Source organism: Callorhinus ursinus, unplaced genomic scaffold, assembly GCF_003265705.2.
Source record: "Callorhinus ursinus isolate GAN/ISIS: 27379988/994484 unplaced genomic scaffold, GSC_fseal_2.0 scaffold48, whole genome shotgun sequence".
Lineage (NCBI taxonomy): Eukaryota > Metazoa > Chordata > Mammalia > Carnivora > Otariidae > Callorhinus > Callorhinus ursinus.
In genome coordinates this window covers 8594095-8611469 of record NW_027397110.1, presented here as the reverse complement: position 1 = coordinate 8611469, position 17375 = coordinate 8594095, and the positions used below count along the sequence as shown (strand labels likewise).

The 17375-nt window shown below is 58.9% G+C and overlaps 1 protein-coding gene across 1 annotated transcript in view; it reads left to right on the top strand.

The window, feature by feature from the left end:
• Positions 1–7118, top strand: part of CACNA1I (calcium voltage-gated channel subunit alpha1 I) — a 116314-nt gene extending 109196 nt beyond the window's left edge. Inside the window, exons 35-37 of the mRNA XM_025881969.2 lie at positions 245–410; positions 1630–1829; positions 2818–7118. Coding sequence (XP_025737754.2) covers positions 245–410; positions 1630–1829; positions 2818–3450 — 999 coding nt within the window. The 3' untranslated portion in view covers positions 3451–7118. The remainder of the gene's footprint in view (positions 1–244; positions 411–1629; positions 1830–2817) is intronic.
• Positions 7119–17375: the final 10257 nt, after the last annotated feature.

The following is a 17375-nucleotide window of genomic DNA, read 5'->3' as shown; positions in this document are numbered from 1 at the left end:
AAGGAAGACCCTTGGGATCTCAGGGCCAAGCGAGGAGTGAGCAGGAAACTGCAACCTGCCTGGGACACCAGAGAGGGCTTCCTGGAGGTGGGGCCGTTTCACCTGGGTTTTGGAAGATGACCATTGTTGGCCAGGTGGAAGAGGCGAGGAGAGGGCTATCTTGGACAATGAGAGTGGCCCGAGCAAAGGGCTGTGGAGCAGGGACGTAAAGCCCACCACCCTAACCCGCCTCCCTTTCCTGCAGGGTGAGCCAGACACAACTGAGCCCATGCACACAGGAGAGGTGGGCGAATGCTTCTTCCCTTTGTCCAACACGGCCGCCTCATCGGATCCTGAGACTGTCCTGTGGGAGAGTGAGGCGGTCCCGTCCAACCCCGTCCGGTCCTGGCTGAAACAGGAGAGCAGCCGAGGTGAGGGGGGAGCCCCCACCAGCTCCCCACAGCCCCGATCTCTGGCGGCTGTTTCAGAGGGGCTGGCTGAGTGTTTTTCTTAGCGTCTCTGCCCAGACAATTGTATTGAGTCCAGAAAGAACCAGATGGTTAACGGACAATAAAAGATGGGACTCTCAGGTCTGATATAACAATGATAAAAGATCAAGAGCCAGATAATACCAAGAGGTGAGATAATAATTATCTAGCAAGCTGGTCTATTGGGAGATTCATGCTGAACTCCTGGGAGCTGCAGTGAAAAGGGAAACGGGTCGCACAGACCTCTCATTAAGCAGAAGAAAAACTGCCAGATTATTGTATTTTTCTAGAGCTGAATTTGAGAGGTGTTTATCCCACAGATCTTCATACAAGGTGATTCTGAACAACAGAAAGCCTGTTGTAAAATGTCCTGAAATTTATCCTTCGGCCCTACCCTCAGCACCCTATGTTTGTGCCTTGGGCTGTGGCTGGGCTGTGGGCAGAGGACAGAGGACCTAGTTCCCTTGTTCATCACTCGGGCTCACCTTCACTTCCAGTCCTCTTGGAGGGTGATGGGAATCTGGTTCCATAGCACTGGCTGGGGAAGAGAGCAGAGAGATGAGTTTAGCAGTAGAGAGACCTCCCAAGACCCTGAGCCCACCTCAGGTACTTTCTGGAAGGCCTGGCATTGAGCCCCTTCCAGGTGCTGGGGGTGGAGTGGCTTTTCTAAGGACTCTCCCTAAAGCCAATGGCCTTGGTGGCTGAGGTGCCAAGACCCCGGACTTCCTGGACCAGAGTCAGGGCGCAGGACCCAAGAGCCATTCTGACTGAATAAAATCCCATCCTCTTTAGTTAACCATTCATTTGTGTATTCCTTAAATAATAAGACGACATAGAACAGGAACCCCTCCTCCCCCCGCTGGGGACATTCAAGCTATCCAGCCTGGGGTCCCTGTTTCAAAGAGGAAGGAACCCAGGGGTCCTTGAGCCTGGGTCCACTGGCCCCAAAAGCTTGTCTTTGCCCAGTGGCCAGGAATCAGAGTGGCTGGCTCAGTATTTCTTTCTGGCTTTCGCATTGGAGATGCCAACTCTCAGAGAGGGAGACTTAGCCACGGTTTCACAACCAATTTGTTAGGAAGCCCTGTGCTTGCTGGCTTGAACGTACCTGCCAGGGGCCCATCAGCCCGAGCCCCCTCCCCAGCCCCCTCTTCTCCCTCCCCAGCTGCACCCCCAAGGCCCTTCTCCCCGGATGCCTCCAGCCCACTCCTGCCCATGCCTGCGGAGTTCTTCCATCCTGCCGTGTCTGCCAGCCAGAAAGGGCAGGAGAAGGGCCCTGGCACTGGGACCCTCCCCAAGATCGCCCTGCAGGGCTCCTGGGCATCCCTGCGGTCGCCGAGTGTCAACTGCAGCCTCCTCCGGCAGGTATGGGCACCTCCCCGTCTCCAGGAGCTTTCCTGCTGGGGAACATCTGAGTGGGGCCCTTGATGTCCAGGTAGAGATGGAGGGGCAGGTCTGGCGGATGGGAGGTCTGGCCTACAGGGCCCCCTGTACTGCACTGGTCAGGGCTGCCTCCTGGGCATGCAGAGGGCACGGAGTGCAGAGCAGAAAGGCCACGCAGAGCCAACAGCCCCACGCTGTGGGTGGGGTACCAGGGCTCAGGGAGAAGCAGGAGCTACCCCAGCTCCCACTGTTATGGCAGAAGCAGAGCTGGGCCCAGAGCTAGTCCAACTGCTGGTCCCACCTATGTGCCAGGCTGTGTGCGAGGCTCGGAGGCTACAGTGGGCAACAGAGTACAAAGTCCCTGTCTCACGGCTTACAATGTACTGTTCAGTGTATGTGTTGCAGGGGTGTGAGAGGAGAGATGGTAAGCCAAAATAAATCCATAAAAAGCAGTCTATTTGAGAGTGATACATGGTAGGGAGAACATTGCCCCGGGAAGGGGCTATGCGGGGAGCAGTTCCAGGCTCTGGGAAGGCAGTGAGGGGTGAGGTACATGGATGTCTGGGGAAGAGATTTCCAGGCAGCAGTGGCCAGGGCTGGAGGGCCCTGGGGGGAGGGGGACAAGGGGGAGGGAGGCTGGTGGGAAGAACGGTCCCAGAGGGCTGGAATGGGGTCCTCAGGCCACCGTGTGAGTGTTGAAGTGAGACCACCGGGGAGCGGGATAGGGCCGGGAGCGCAGGAGGAGGCCACTGCCAGTGACCACCGTGTGGGCCACCCAGAAGCTCGGCCGGGTGGTGGTGTAGTGGAGGGGAGAAGCAGTGCGGTCCTGGGTGTATTCTGAAGGGAGTTCCTGAGGGATCGGAGGAGCTGCATGTGCCTGCCCGTGTCTCTGGGAGGGACAGCCTGCCCCAGCGGTGGGACCGGGACCAGGGGACACCCACCCGACCGCCGCCCCCCTCCCCCACCCCAGGCCACAGGGAGCGACACGTCGCTGGAGGCCAGCCGCAGCAGCTCGGCGGGCAGCCTGCAGACCACGCTGGAGGACAGCCTGACCCTGAGCGACAGTCCCCGGCGCGCCCTGGGGCCCCCCGCCCCCTCCCTGGGCCCCCGAGCCGGCCTGTCGCCCGCAGCCCGCCGCCGCCTCAGCCTGCGGGGCCGGGGCCTGTTCAGCCTGCGCGGACTGCGGGCGCACCAGCGCAGCCACAGCAGCGGGGGCTCCACCAGCCCGGGCTGCACCCACCACGACTCCATGGACCCCTCGGACGAGGAGGGCGCGGGCGGCCGGGGCGGCGCGGGCGGCGGGGGCGCGGGCAGCGAGCACTCGGAGACGCTCAGCAGCCTGTCGCTCACGTCCCTGTTCGGCCCGCCGCCCCCGCCGCCGGGGCTCACGCCCGCCCGCAGGTTCAGCAGCACCAGCAGCCTGGCCGCCGGCCCCGGCCCCGGCCGCCCGCGCGCCCCCGCCCGGCCCCGCGGCCTGGCCCGGAGCCCCTCCTGGGCCGCGGAGCTCAGCAAGGACGCGGGCGGCGCCCCCTCGGCGCCCGAGCCGCAGCCGGCCCCGGGAGAGCTGCAGCCGGGGGACGCGGCGAGCAAGAGGAAGAGATGAAGGCTGCAGGGGCCCAGCCGGACGCCCCGTCTCACCTTCTTTTACCTCAGGAGCCAGGCGGGCAGGCAGCAATACTTTGGCCACAACCTGGGCGTCGCGCAGGGGGCCAGCCAGCGCCGGGCCGCCGAGAGGGTGGGCTTGAGCAGGGTCTGGGTTAGCCGAGGCTCGGCCGTGACCCCCGGCCGTGGCCCCCAGCCGTGGTCCTTCCCGTGCATATACATATACATATATATATGCATATATATAGAGAGAGACAGACATATATATTTATTTTTTTTACTGAGAGCTTATGATTTCCAGAAAGTGCTAAAGTTGGGGGGGGGGGATGTGGGGGGTGTGGGCTGGCTCCCTGACAGGGCTTTTGCCTGATGCTTAGGACCCCAGACCAGACCTACCTACCCCAGGGCAGATGGTCCAACTGGGGTGTCAGCAGCTGAGCTTCTTGGTATCTCCCCTGGGCTGGGAGTACCCTGTGAGATGCTCTCAGGCCTCTGAAGTTCCCGTGGCTGGGGTGACAGGCTCAGAAGAGGTGAAATTCAGGGTGTGTTTTTTTTTCCCCCCAAAACACCGCTAAGATCCTCCCCCCACGTTTTGGGGTGTCTGTCTTGTTCCTGACTGTCTAGTTGTTGTGAACAGTCTTTTGTAGATGCCCCAGAGCACACTCTTAGTCAACCAGTTAGATGTCTTTCTTTAGGAAAATCAGGGGTGAATAGTTGTAATTTCTTAGGGCAGGGGTGGGGGTGGAGGGCAGCTCCAAGGCTGGGCAGGGGGCTCAGCCAGTAGGCAGGGCACTTCCAGGGGGGGGGGGGGGGTCTGCCATGGCTTTGCCCCCTAGGGAGGCTGAGGGCAGGCATGGAGGCAGCAGGAGAGAGGAAGGGTAAAGGGTATGGAGCAGGGCATGCAGATGCTTGGAAGTCAAGAGTACCCGCCTGGTCCGTGCTGGTCAGGCTGCTCCGCTGCTCCGTGGGCGCCCTGGGCTAATGCAGTGGTGGTGGTTACTTACACCCTTTATCTATCCTCCAGGTGGGCCCTGAGCCATGGTCATTCCGGGAGTTCGTGCTCCCCCGTGGCCCCTGAGAAGCTCTGCCCCCTCCAGTGGAATTCAGGGGAAAGCAGACTCAATAATTGATTCTAAGCAGGGGTGGGGGTACCTGCCTAGCCCTGGGACCAACCTCGCTCCCCTGCCGCCACCACTTTCCCAAGCTGCAGATCAGGTTTCACTCTAGCAGTGCTTCCCAAATGGGTTCACAGATGGGAATTTTTTCTTTGAATAGTTATGCATTTATTTCAGTATTTATTAGGAAATAAACAGTACATTGAACCCATGATTTCACGGACATTGCTTAGGTCAAGGGGAAGTCTTCAAAAGTGAGCGGATTTCAGGTCACTCTAAAGAAGTGGTAGAGGCGGTCTGCAGGCAGGTGGAGTCCTAGGGTGGGGAATGCTGCAAGTTTGGGAGGCGCTACACTTTCAGCAATAACCGGGCCCTTTGCCTTTGTGAGATCTTCTCAGATGGCTTCAGTGGGGCCCTGCAGAGGGGGCCTCGTCCTGGGTCCCAAACCCTGACCTTAAAGAACTTGCCTTCGGGCTAGGCTGGCGAGTGGTTCTGGGGGGGGTTGGCTGCTTGCATGGGCTCCGGGTACCTTCTGGGCTCTTGGGGCCTGGGCACTGCGGCAGAGGGAGGAGGCAGCGAGTGACTCAGGCTTTGTGGTCTGCAGAGCCCTGCCCTCTGGAGCTGGTGCGGGGAGTGGGGAAGGGTGAGCAGACCCACTTCCCACAGGAGGAAATTGAGGCCTGGAGGGGTTGAAGTGGCCAGCTCAGGATGCCTCAGTGCCCTGGAGTTCTGCAGGGGGCCAGAACCTGGGTATGTGGGGTATGAAAAAGTGCACCCAGTGGTCAGAAGGGGTGGGTTCAGAAGGCGAAAGCTGCATGTGAGTCTGCCGGCACCATGGAGCTGGGCCAGCGTGGTGGTCAGACCTGTGTCAGCCCTTGGGCCTCTGGAGCTTGGCTCTCCTCCCCTAGAAGTGCAGATGGTGGGCCGCTGCGCGGATACCAGGGTGATGCCCGAGCCCTGAGCCCCGTCCCGGGTTGGCAGCCGGGAGGGTTGTCAGAGCTCCCCTCTCAGGGAGCAGCTGGACCTGGGGTCCTGTCCTCTAATGGTCCTGGCGGCTCTTCGGCCCGGTCGGGTCCCAAGCTGCCTGCTCCCGCGAGCCTTGTGCTGGCTTCCCTTGCCGTGCTGTTTTGGGATGGGGGTGCTTATCCGGGGAAGAGGAGGGCAATGGTAGCTCTGCCTCACCGTCCCTCCCAGTACGGCCCTGGGCCCGAGGCGTGGTGGCTGGAGCGGAAGCTGCGTGCACGTTAGGTGTGCTCGTCAGCACGTTCCTGGAGGGACGTGTGTGCTGGAACCCGGAAGAAGGGCATGGGACTTGGAAAGACCGAGTAGAGGACAGATTGGGGTTCAAGGGGTTGGCCTCTGACACCTGACAACAGTGTCCATTTTCTGGGCCCGGGTGTCCTCTTAATGTGCTCGGTAGCCCCGAGCAGTGTGCAATGCTGTTCCAGGCACAGACCAGGGAAGTGATGTTCCGGTGTCACCAGGTGACAGGTGCCTGGGCAGGGAACACACCCTGGTGTGTCCCACATGAAGCCATCCCTTTATCCTCAACCTTGTGGCCCCAGAATGAGCAGACGCATGGGGAGGGCGGTCTAGGCAAAGGGACTGGCCCCAGCAGAGCCGAGCAGGACAGAGCAGGGTGTGTCTAGAGGTGGGAACAGCTGAAGGTAGAGGGAAGCTTGCTCAGGGGTGGGAGGGGCTGTGGCCGAGGGAGGGGGGGGTTATTCCCGGGGGGCTCCAGATGCTGTTCCCAGGCACTGGGCTTTGTTTCTGGGAGCTACAGGAGTTAGGGGGTGAGGGAAGCCGTGGTCGGCTGGCTAGGACAAGCCAAAATGGATGAGGGTTGGCTGAATGGCCCCTCTGCCCTCCTGATCCTGTGACCCGTTCATCGCAAAAGCACAAACGTACCCTAACTCACACAGATGTGGCCCCAGGGAGAGTGGGGAACTCGGTGCGGGACACCCCAATCCATCTGTTTGCAGTGCTGTATGGAGTGGTGGTTGGCAGGCACCTCGGCATCTGCACAGATGGACCCAAGACCTGATGGGGCCGTGGCCTGCCCGGGCCGGACCCTCTTCCTGTCCCCTGCCCAGACTTCTCTGTACCTGGCAGCTCCCTAAAGGATGAAGTGTGCACAGTACCAGCCTGTTGGCCTGTCTTCCTCCTAGATCCTTCCCCTGGAACCTTTGTTTCTAGGGCCACCTCCGGCCCTTTTTGCTGCGCTGTGTAAGGGCTTAGGGTCTTAGAAGCCGCTCTTTAGCCCAGATACACATACTCTCTTTGTCTTTGTGCAATAATCGGTGTTCTTGGTGGAGCCTGGGCTTGGCTAGGGCCTGGGGAGGAGGCAGAGGCTGCCGCCTCCAGGAAGTCCTCAGCCCAACCCCACCGCCGTGACTATCGCACTCAGAGTGGCTGTACAGTTTCTGTGGTGTGAATGAACTTCTCTCCTAGTTGCTGACGGCGCTGGTCCCTGCTGGCCCAGATGGCCCGGGCATGGAGAAACCAAGTGGTAGCTGCCACCATGTGGTTTGGAATAAAAACCCAGAAGCCTATTTCAGAAATTTTCCATGTGCCTGTGCTGTTCTTTCTTTTGCAGGGTGGGGGCTGAGCTGGGGGTTTCCCGGGATGGGTTGGTGAGAGGTTCTCCATCATGCTCCAGCTGTGGGGCTTAGGGTGTCTGGGACCTAGAAAAATACCCCATGGAGGATCTTCTCAGGGCTCGGGTCTGCTGGGCTGGGGAAGAGGCAGAGCCTGGCTCTCACACTTGGGTTCGGTAGCTAAGATGCTGGGCCTGTGTGGGAGGGTCACACAGGAGTAATAATTGACTCACTTTTGGCGCTGCCAACAGAATTCATATAGTGGGTATTATTAGGACTCTCTTGGCTGCAAAGGACAAAAGCCCAACTTGAATGAGCTTAAGAATAAAAGAAAAAAAGAGCCAGAGAGAGAGAGAGAGAAAGAAGGAAAAGAGAGGAAAGAAAAAAACAAGGAAACAATTTAGTGGTTCAAGAGATGGTGTTGGCTTTAGGTGTAGTTGGGTCAAGTGCTCCAACTATGTTACTAGGACACAGTCTCTCTTCACCTCTTGGATCTGCTTCCTTCTACATTTACTCCCCTCCTCTCCTAGTGGCCTCTGGCAACCCAGGCTTAGGGCCTGTCTACCCATCCCCCCATGAATGAAAGCTTCCCTCCCTGACAGTCCGGCCAAGTCCATGGACTCTCATCAGTTGACTTGGGTGTGTGCCACTGAGATGCCACGCTCTGATCGGCCAGGCCTGAACTCTGGGATCCAGGGTTGGGGATGATGCACCTGCCTAAGAGCAGGAAAGGGACAAACTGCCCGAGGAAGATTGCTGTGAGCTTGCTGGGAGGAGGGAATACACGGGGCCTGGGCTTTTGTCCCTGGGAAGGGCCGCTGTCATTGCTGCCCTCCTACGTGAGGAGAGAAGCCCAGAGAGGGCCAGACACTGGGCATCAGCGGGCTGTGAGAGCAGAACAGCCCAGCTGGTGGCTGGAGGGCCTGCCCATCCCCCCCAGTCTCGTCTGGGACTCTCGTCACCTTTGCCCCCTTATGTGTCCTTTCTCTCCTCCTCAGGGGTGCGGCTGGGCAGGGACATGGGGTACCTCGGGATCAGGTATGAGCTCCAGGGCCGCACCTCCATCCCTGAGGCCCCGCCCACTCTGAGCCAAGGCCACCCTTTGTCCTCTCACCGCTGTGCTCCTCGTCTTTGTCTAGTGATCCCTTTCTGGCGGCTGCTGCCACTCTTGGAGCTAATCAGGAAATCACCATCCAGGTTCCTCAGAGGGATGCGGACACTCTGCTCCAGGCGAGTGCCATCCTGCTCAGAGCCCTGGGCTTTCCTGCTCCGGGTGTCTCAGGGGGATGCCTTAGAGGCCTTTCTACTGGGGTGGCGGGGTGGGGGGCGTCTGCCTTCCTGTAGACAAAGCAGTGGGGCGTCGGGAGAGAGGCTAGAGCTGGAGGCTTGTGCACACCCAGCGTGTGTACCTGCTGCGGTGCCCAGATCCATGACAGCAAGGCCCCAGCTCCTGGGCTGCCCGCCTCACCCAGACAGGGATCGTACCCCCATTTTCACATGAGAAAGCGGGGCAGGGCAGGCCCTCTGCAGAGCAGGCCAGGGCCCGAGTCCAAGTGTGGCCCAGGCCTGTCTGAACCACATGGCCCTGGGCCAGCCAGCTACCCACCTGAGCCTCCTTCCTCACCTGTGACGCCTGGTTTCGCCGCCCAGCTGGGGATCTGGGGCCAAGAGCTCCCTGTGGAGCCCTGGCTCCTGGGGAGATCCCCTGGTTCCAGCTCCTCCTCTCCCAGCCTCTTGAGACAGAGCTGCTGGACTCCCCCACCTGGCACCTCAGACTCCACGTATCCTGCCCTCTGCTGTCCTTTTCCAGGACTTTCCCTCCCTCTGAGGACCACCCGTGTGCTGCCCACCCCACACCTCTACCCCCAGCCCAGGCCTCTCTCTCTGCCTGTCACCCTGCCCTGCTGCCTGCCAGAGGGAGGGCCCAGGTCTCGGTCGGGAGAGGCAGGTGTGTAGGGCCCCGCTCAGCTGACAGACCAGAGGCCTCCGGCATGCCCTGGCTTCGTTCCCCCCGCTAATCCTTGTGAGGATGCCAAGGTGACTAACAGTAGCTCGTGGGTCCTGAGCCAGCTGGGTGCTGGGGCCACGGAGAAAATCCCAGTGTGGCCCTGCCTGTCGTTCCTTCCACGTGGGCCCCTGCTCGTGTGACCAGTGTTGGGGGACAGAGGCCTCGTGGTGGTCGCCCCTTGGCTGAGTGAGCACCCGCTTTACTCTCTCTGTCCCAAGTCTGTCTAAAAACTGCCTTGGCCCTGAACACCTGAGCCTCTACCCAGTGCTCTGTAGGACCAGGCGCACCTGCTAGCCTCACCTGTTCCCTTTCTCCCCTTCCCCTGGCTAACTCTCACTTACTCCAGGCCTCATTTCAAATGTCACTTCTTCCAGGAAGCCTCCCCTGCTGCTCCATGGCTTTGTCTGTTTCCTGACTGAGCCCCAGCCGCAGGGAGTGACCACAGCCCCTCCTCCCGGCCCAGAGCTTGGTGCCAGGCTGAGCCTCAGCAAATGTCAGCTGTGGGCTTATGTTTTGGGAGCAGAAGAGATTTTGAAAACCAGCTAAACCCTTCCCTCATTCTCTACCAGAGGCAACTGAGGCACAGACAGAATGGTGTGCTCTGGGTCACACGGGGAGGTGGTGCCAGGGGTGACCGTCACCTGTATGGCCCCGCCTCCCTCCAGAGCCGCTGGGGCCCTGGGGAGCCAAGCGCTGCTTTGTTTTCTTCTCCCTTACCCGTTAGTAATGGGATTAAAAGCAAGTTGCTGCCAAGGAGAGAGAATGACTTAAAAACAACAACAACCTAAGAACACTTTAAGGGAATGAAAAACTTCAGCCATCAGCCTTTTTACTTCGACCTGAATTCATGAATTTTAACCAAACAGGCACTGGCATGTTAGGTATTAATGTATGTACCATTATGCAAAACAACTCTTATGGCTGTAATGAAAATTAGATTCTGACTCGGTGGTGGCGTTCCAGGAGGGAGGCCTCCTCTGGTTTCCAGCGCTGTGTGACCTCGGATTGCCGTTGCCATGGGAACGTGGCTGCCTCGGGACTGTATGGGCAGGAGGTTGGTCCTGTGAGGAAGGGCGGCTGACGAGGCTGTTTCCTGGACAGAGGCAGCCCTGAGCCTCAGAGGACAGTGGCCAGGTCGCTGACAGTGGGAGGTGGCGGGGTGGGCAAGCACGGCAAACCCACAGTGCCCCCAGGCCACCTTCAGAAGGTATTTGTTGAGCACCTGCTACGTGCGAGGCCCGTGTCAGGTGCCAGGGTGTAGTGGCAGGTGCTGGCCCCCGTGCGCCAGCGTCTCAGCGCGGGGGACGTATCATAAAGAGCAAACAGACACACGAGCGAGGCTGTCTCAGAGCCCAGCCAGTGACAGGAAGGCAACGGAGCAGGTGATGTGTGTGACAGGGAGGGCCTGGGGGGGGGGTCCTTCCACCCGGGTGGTCAGGGGTGGTCCCTTGGGGAAAGAGTCCAGTGAGCCAAGGCCTGAAGGAGGAGAGGGACGTAGCCATGCGGAGGCGTCAGCGACCCTTCAGGCAGGAGGGTGGACAGATGATGTAGGACTCATGGTTAAATTTGAATTTCACAGTTAAATTTTAAGCTGCGAATAATTTTTTTAGTGAAAGTGTGCCATACTGGGGACATACGCTAAAAAGTAATCTGTTGTTTATCTGAAATTTGAACTTTTATTGGCTGAATCTGGCAAGCCTATCAGAGCGGGGAAGAGACCCGCCTGGGCCGTGGGCGGTAGAGGTGGGCCGCACCCCGCCCACACGCCTGCCCTGGTCGCCCTGGAAGGCTGCTCACTGTCCCCCTGCCAGGGCCCCTCGGGTCTCTGCGCCGGGAAACGCCCTTTGATCCTGCCACTCCAGGCTGTCCCCACGCTCCGCTCTCACTCAGCTCCTCCCTGTGTTTTTAAATGAGCCACGTATATTTTTGTATTATGGTAAAATACACCTAAAACTTACCATTGTAACCATGTTTGAGTTTACACTCATTAGCACTCAAACGATGTTGTGCAACGGGCACCACCATCTATCTCCAAAACTGTTCATTCTCCCAAAGTGAACCAGTCCCCGGCAGACAGCAACGCCATGCCCCCTCCCCCGCCCCCACTCTGCTTTCTGTCTCTATGAACTTGATGCCTCCAGGAACCACACAGAAGTGCAAGCATCTGCGGTTCGTCCTTTTGCAACTGGCTTACTTCACCGAGCATCACGTCCTCCAGGTCCACCCGTGGTTGGACCACGTGCCCGTTTACTTCCGTTTTACGGCTGAGTGATCACGGGCCGGCCCGGACCAGGTTCTGGTTCTTTGCTGAGGGACACCTGAGTGTTTCCACCCTCGGCTGCGAGGAGTCAGGCTGCCGTGCTCACGGGCGCGCAGACGTCGGCTCGAGTCCCCGCGTTCAGGGTTTTGGGTGCGCGGCCAGGAGTGGGATCACGTGGTCAGTCCATGTCCAGTCGTTTGAAGAGCTGCCCTGCTGTTCCCGCAGCCACTGCACCATTTTGTACCCCGCGGAGCTCCTAGCTTGGATGTGAGGCCGGGCAAATACTAGGAGAGCTCACCAATGGGGTTTTTGGCTTCCTTCCCCCCCTTTCCATTCTCCTCCCTGTCTTTTTGGCACTCTCTTGCCTCAGGGGAGGTGTGTGGCTTTCCCTGATGGTGTTCCACACTTCCTGGCTTTTATTTCCAAAAGCCCAAAGGGGAGCTCGGTGAGTTTTTGGGGAGGGAGGAAGGCAGAGGGGAGGCAGGAGGCACGCTTGGCCCCTCCAGCAGGTGAGTCCTGAGCTCCACGCGGGTGGGGACTGGGGCCCAAGAGGAGTGGCCATGGGGAGCATCCTCCTGGCCAAGAACCACCAGTCTAGAAAGGCTGAGGCCACGGGCCCGCAGTCAAGGGGCAGAGGATCCACCTGGCATGGGGGACAGCCGCAAAATGACTGGGTCGATTCTGGGAGAACAGAGAGGTGGTACTTCATGCCTCTGAGCTCCTGGGCCGAGACACCTCCCTCCACACCCGTCATGCTGACACGTCCATCCTGAGGCGGGTGGCAGCTCCCGCCGGGCTGTGCCCTCTTCCCAGGGGCTCAGGTCTCATCAGCCCCCCCACCCCGCGCAGCTGCCTGGGGACCCCGAGCCAGCTCCTGCTGCCCGTGGCAGGGCAGGGGGCCAGGCTGGTGGCTTCTGGGGTCTCCTTGCCTTCAGGCCAAGACGTAAGCCCCTGGAGGATGTGGCAGCAGGAGCCGGGTGCTGGAGGGAGGTCCCCCCCCAGGGGCTGCAGCTGACATTCTCTGTCCACTTCATTTCAGTCTCTTCCCGCCCTTGTCCTTGTGGTGTCTCTGCTGTTTGCTCCTCCCTCTCTGTCTGTGTCTCTCTGTCCATCTGTCTCTCTGGCTGGCCCTCTGATCCTCTGCTGCCTTCCCTGGCCACTTCTGTCCTATTTACAGTAACAGAAAGCGCACCTCGGGCCGAGCCCCCAGTCCAGGCTCTCTGAGCCCGCAGTCCCCGGCAGGGAGCCTGCGCTCCTCTCCCGCTAGGTCGGGGGCGAGTCACAGACCAGACCTAGTTCTGGGCTCTTTGTCCTCATATGGGGCATTTGTGTCTTGCCTCCTGTATCTCCTGTGAAGGTAAGGGCACTCGGGATGAGAGTCCCTCCTGCCATCAGCCCACTGAGCGACCATGGCCCAGAGTCACCCACCCTGGGCCAATGAAGGGACAGCCCCCGTGCCGGTGCTGAAAAGGACGAGCAGTCTCCTGGACAAATAGAGCCATCAGGACTTGCCAGCTAAAAGTAGGAGGGGGTCAGCTCCTCACCCCCACCCCAGGGCACCCCGATTGGGGTGGTCCCCATAAGCATTCTTCCTGGGAGGAAGGCAGAGGCACAGGTCAGGACCTCCAGGCCCTGGTCAGCTTTGGGTGAGGGAGGAGCAACTTCCTACAGGGGCCTCGGTGAGGGACACAGACCCAAGTGGGGCACCGGGGTCACCTCCCTGAGCCAGATGTGCGTTTGGAGAGGGCTGCCACGAAGGCCCATCTGGCTGGCATTGGGCGGGCCGTGGTGTCCCTCCTGAGAGTGCTGAAGGCAGCTTGTCGGCTGGTTCACAAAGACCCTGCCTCCTGGTCCCCAGGGTGTGTAATGCCCTCCCCTCGAGTGTGGGCTGGACCCAATGACTTCTTCCCAATGAATAGCAAATGTAACGGGAGGTCACTTCTTCAGCCAAATGCTCTCCCACCTGAGCTAGTTCAGCTGGGTGGCAGGGCTCGCTCCGGGGATGTCATTCTGAGAGGTGGTCACAAAGAGCTTCTGGCTTCCACCGAGCAGGTCCCCTCTTGTCCCACACCACTTACTTCCCCTGATGAGAACCGGCTGCCGTGTTGTGAGCTGCCCTATGGAGAGGCCGCCCGACAAGGAATTGAAAGGTGCCTTCCTCTGGCCATCATCCCGGGGGGGGGGATGAGGCCCCCAGTGCAACAAGCCTCGGGGAACTGAGCCTGCCAACAGCCACTTGAGTGAGCTTGGAAGCAGGTCTCCCTCCATCGAGCCTGGAAGTGAGCCTGCAGCCCCAGCCAATAAGCCGGTTGCGGCTATAGGGACCGGAAGACCAAGTCAAGCCTTCAGAAACAGTGAAATCATAAATGTGTTGTTTTAAGCAGCTGAACTTTGCAGTAATTTGTCATGTAGCCATTGGTAATGGATCCAGGTACATACTGCACTGCGTTACGAAGTCGTGTCTTCTAGTATGGGAAATTCTACTACAGGCAAATTACTCTAATGTGGAAAAAAATCAGAACAGTGGTTGCCTCCTGGGAGTAGAGGTGGGACTGATTGACAAGGGTCATGAGGGATCTTTCTGGGATGATGGTAATGTCTTCTGTTCTGACGCGGGTTTATGCGACACGGGTATGTGCCTTTGTCAACATTCAAATGACTTTCAAGATTTGTGCATTTCATTATATGTAAATTTCACATCCAAAACAGTAGATGCTAAAGGATTTAGGGGGAACTGGACTGATGTCTTTAATTTGCTTTGAAATGCATCAAAAAATAAGGTAGATCCATGGGTAGATATTGATAAAGCAAGGATGATTCAATGTAAATGGTAGAATTCTACCCTTATAGTATATGGGCGTTCCCTAAAAATTCTCCGACTTTGCTGTGTGTGTGAAATTTTCATAGTAAAATGTTGGAAAAAAATCACTTGTTTAGCAAATACAAAGTGCTTCATGGGAGAAAATTTGAATAATAGTGTGTGGCTCGATAGTAATTCTAATCAAGGTTGGTTTTGTAAGAGGTACCTGATGGGGCTCTTTCATGGGCATGACTTCATTTCATTCTTATAGCCAGTGTGCAAGAAAGCAATGATGCTTCCGAACTTACAGATGGGGAAACCGAGGCATGGGGGAGCCACTCCATCAGGGTCCCTCAGTGAGCAAGCGGCAGAGCTGGGATTTGCCCAGGTCTGAGTGCTCAGAAGGGTAGAATTGTGTCAGCCTGGGGGTGTCCTTTCTCTCTGTGCCTCTGTTTCCCAGTCTCTGATGTGGAGATGCAAACTGCCTTGTGGATGAAATCAGGTAACAGCGGCTAAGTTTTTCAAGGTGCTATCTTACGCAGGCTCCGCGTTGTAGCTGCGAGAAGCTTGTGGACACTTGGGCACGTGGACTTCACCTCTGTACCCTGCTTCCTCCACCAGAGCAGGTGTACAGCAGGGGTGGCCGGGAGGCGCCGTTTGGCTCAGCCTGCCCTCCCTGAGAGGCTGGACTCCTCTCTTCCGGGTCAGTGGCTCAGATGCCTGCCCGGGGCTCCTGGGTGCCTCACTCCCATGTGGTGGGGGTCCCGCATGTGGAGGTGAAGATGCCTCACCGCCCACTGGGTTCCATGGGGACCTCGCCTCTGTCCTTTCTTTCACAGGGGCGAGGGCTGCTCAGGCCGTCCGCAGCCCTGGCCTGAGAAGAAGACCTCTGGGCTCCTGCTCTTAAAAGTATCAATGAAGCACAGGAAACACTTCCCTGAGTGCACCAGTCCCCACAAATATGCATTTAAGCCCATGTTTCAGCCAGTTCAGAGAATCGGGAGAGGACAATAGCATGGCCCATGACTCTGCTGTTTCCCCCCACTTGAAATTCCTCCCCACCCCCCACGCCCCCAAAATAACGTTCGTTGTTGCGTGTCCCATGTCCCCACAGGCTTCTCCAGGCAGGGACAGAGGAAGGGATAAGAGGCGCACCTGCAGGGGCTGACCCAGGGACCGGAAGCTGGTCATGCATTTCTGGTGTACCTGGGGCTTTTCAGCCCTTCGCCCTCACGTCAGCTTGGAGAAGTGGGTGTCACGGTTCCCACTTCTGTGGTCAAGGAGGTGGAGGCTCAGAGAGGCAGCGTGACCTGCCCGGGGCCCACCACCAGGACTCCCAGCCCCGATGAGCCAATGCTAAGGGCTTTGTTCTTTCTGGCTGGTTCTGCGGGTCCTAAGGAGAATGTAAATGAAAAGAAACCATCCTTCCCAGGTGTCTGTGGGCTTCCGAGTATCCGTAACAGTCTAATTCATGGGCTAACCTGTGTTCACAGCTTTCCCACTGCTCTTCAATTCTAAAAACCCAGAGGCTCTACTCCAAACTGGGGTAACCGGAGGAGGAGCAGTTTTTCTCTGGAGTGTCCGGCAGTGACCAAAGTAGGTCCCCATCCAGGTCAGAGGGCTGGTGCGGGCTGTAGGGAATCGGGGTGTGGCAAGGACTCTGCACCCTGAGCCCCAGGGGCCGCCATCGGCAGCCGTGGTTGGAGCTGGGTCCACGATTCCCGCCCACAGCTCAGGCCTCCTCCGCCCTCTGGGATTTACGTCCTGCGCGTGGAACTCATATGAGGCAGGACAGGAGGGGAGAAGGAAACGATGGGTTTTTAAGTGGCACCTTGTTTCCCCAGAACCTGGCCTCCCGGGTGAGTCGCTGTGGGGTGGCTGCTGGTCAGGCACAATCCACTAATGGTCCATGTCCTGAGGCAGTTGGTGATGCTTGGGGCAGGCGTGCAGAACCTCTCTGCTCTGCCCCTCTCAGCTGGGCTCTTTCTGGAGAGAGGTCGGGCAGGCTGCCTCTGCCTTCCTCCACCTTCCATTCCTACAGTTCTCGTGGGTGTGGGGGCTGCTCAGATATTTAATTTTGGGTGGGTGGGAGTCAGACCCAGGATGGGTGTGGGGGTGGGTGAAACGTCCCAGAACACAGTGCAGAATTCTCAGCTTCACCCTCCCTTGCCCCCCACCGTGCCTGGAGGCCCTGACCACTCCCCAGACTCCCTGGGGCCTGTCCCAGCTCCGTGCCTCTGCCTGTGCTGTCCTCCCGGCCTGAGCGGGCTCTCCCGCCCCTCCTTTCTGTTTTCGAGTGTGCAAACTCCCGGACACCGGCCCTGAACCTGTCTGTGGGATCAGCCACACCCTCGTCCGGCTCCCACAGCTTTCCTCCTGGCCCTCTTCTCTGGGACCCTCCGAGTTGCCGTGGTATAGGTGTCGAAATCCCCCGAGCAGGTGAGTGACGATGAGCTGAAGGACAGGGACAGCCCCTCAGAGTCTGGGGGGCAGGGCAGCTCTCGAGACCGTGGTCCGGTCGAGGAGGCCGGGCAGCAAGTGAGAGAGGGCAGTGTGCCTGTCAGCTCCCAGCAGAGACCCCTCCTCGTTCCTGCAGGCCGTGCCCCGCCCAGCGTAGGGGTCCCAGTGCCAGTCCTTTGGCCTGCTGTGTCGCTGTAGACCCTGGCCCGGGAATGTCACCTGCTGCCAGTTCTTGTTCCCGGAAGAGCACTCTGCCGTGATTCGAGGTTCGTGGCCTCTTGAGGGCATGTCTGCACAGCGGGTGGCCCGAAGACTCCAGCAGCTGCCACACAAGGTACGTCGGTAGAGATGAGTTCTTCCAGCATAGGGCAGGCCTCGGAGCGCTGGTGGAGGTGGGCCGGGCTGCCCCTAGAGTCTCCCTCGCGTGCACCCAAAGCAAGGCCCACCTTGTTCTCTGTCCCCAGCGTGCTTGTCGGTACCGCTGGTCCAGCCCGACGGGCTCTGGAAGCTCAGCCTCAATGGGCTGCTGCCTGGGTGACCACAGCCCCTGCTCTCAGCCCCACTGCGTCTGTCATCCCCTTGTCGTGGGGTCGCCTGTGTTCGCCGCTATGTCCTCAATACCTAGGGCTTCCTTGAGAGCCGGGCCACATCTAAGTGGTCTGGGGACTTGGTGGCCAGCACAGGGC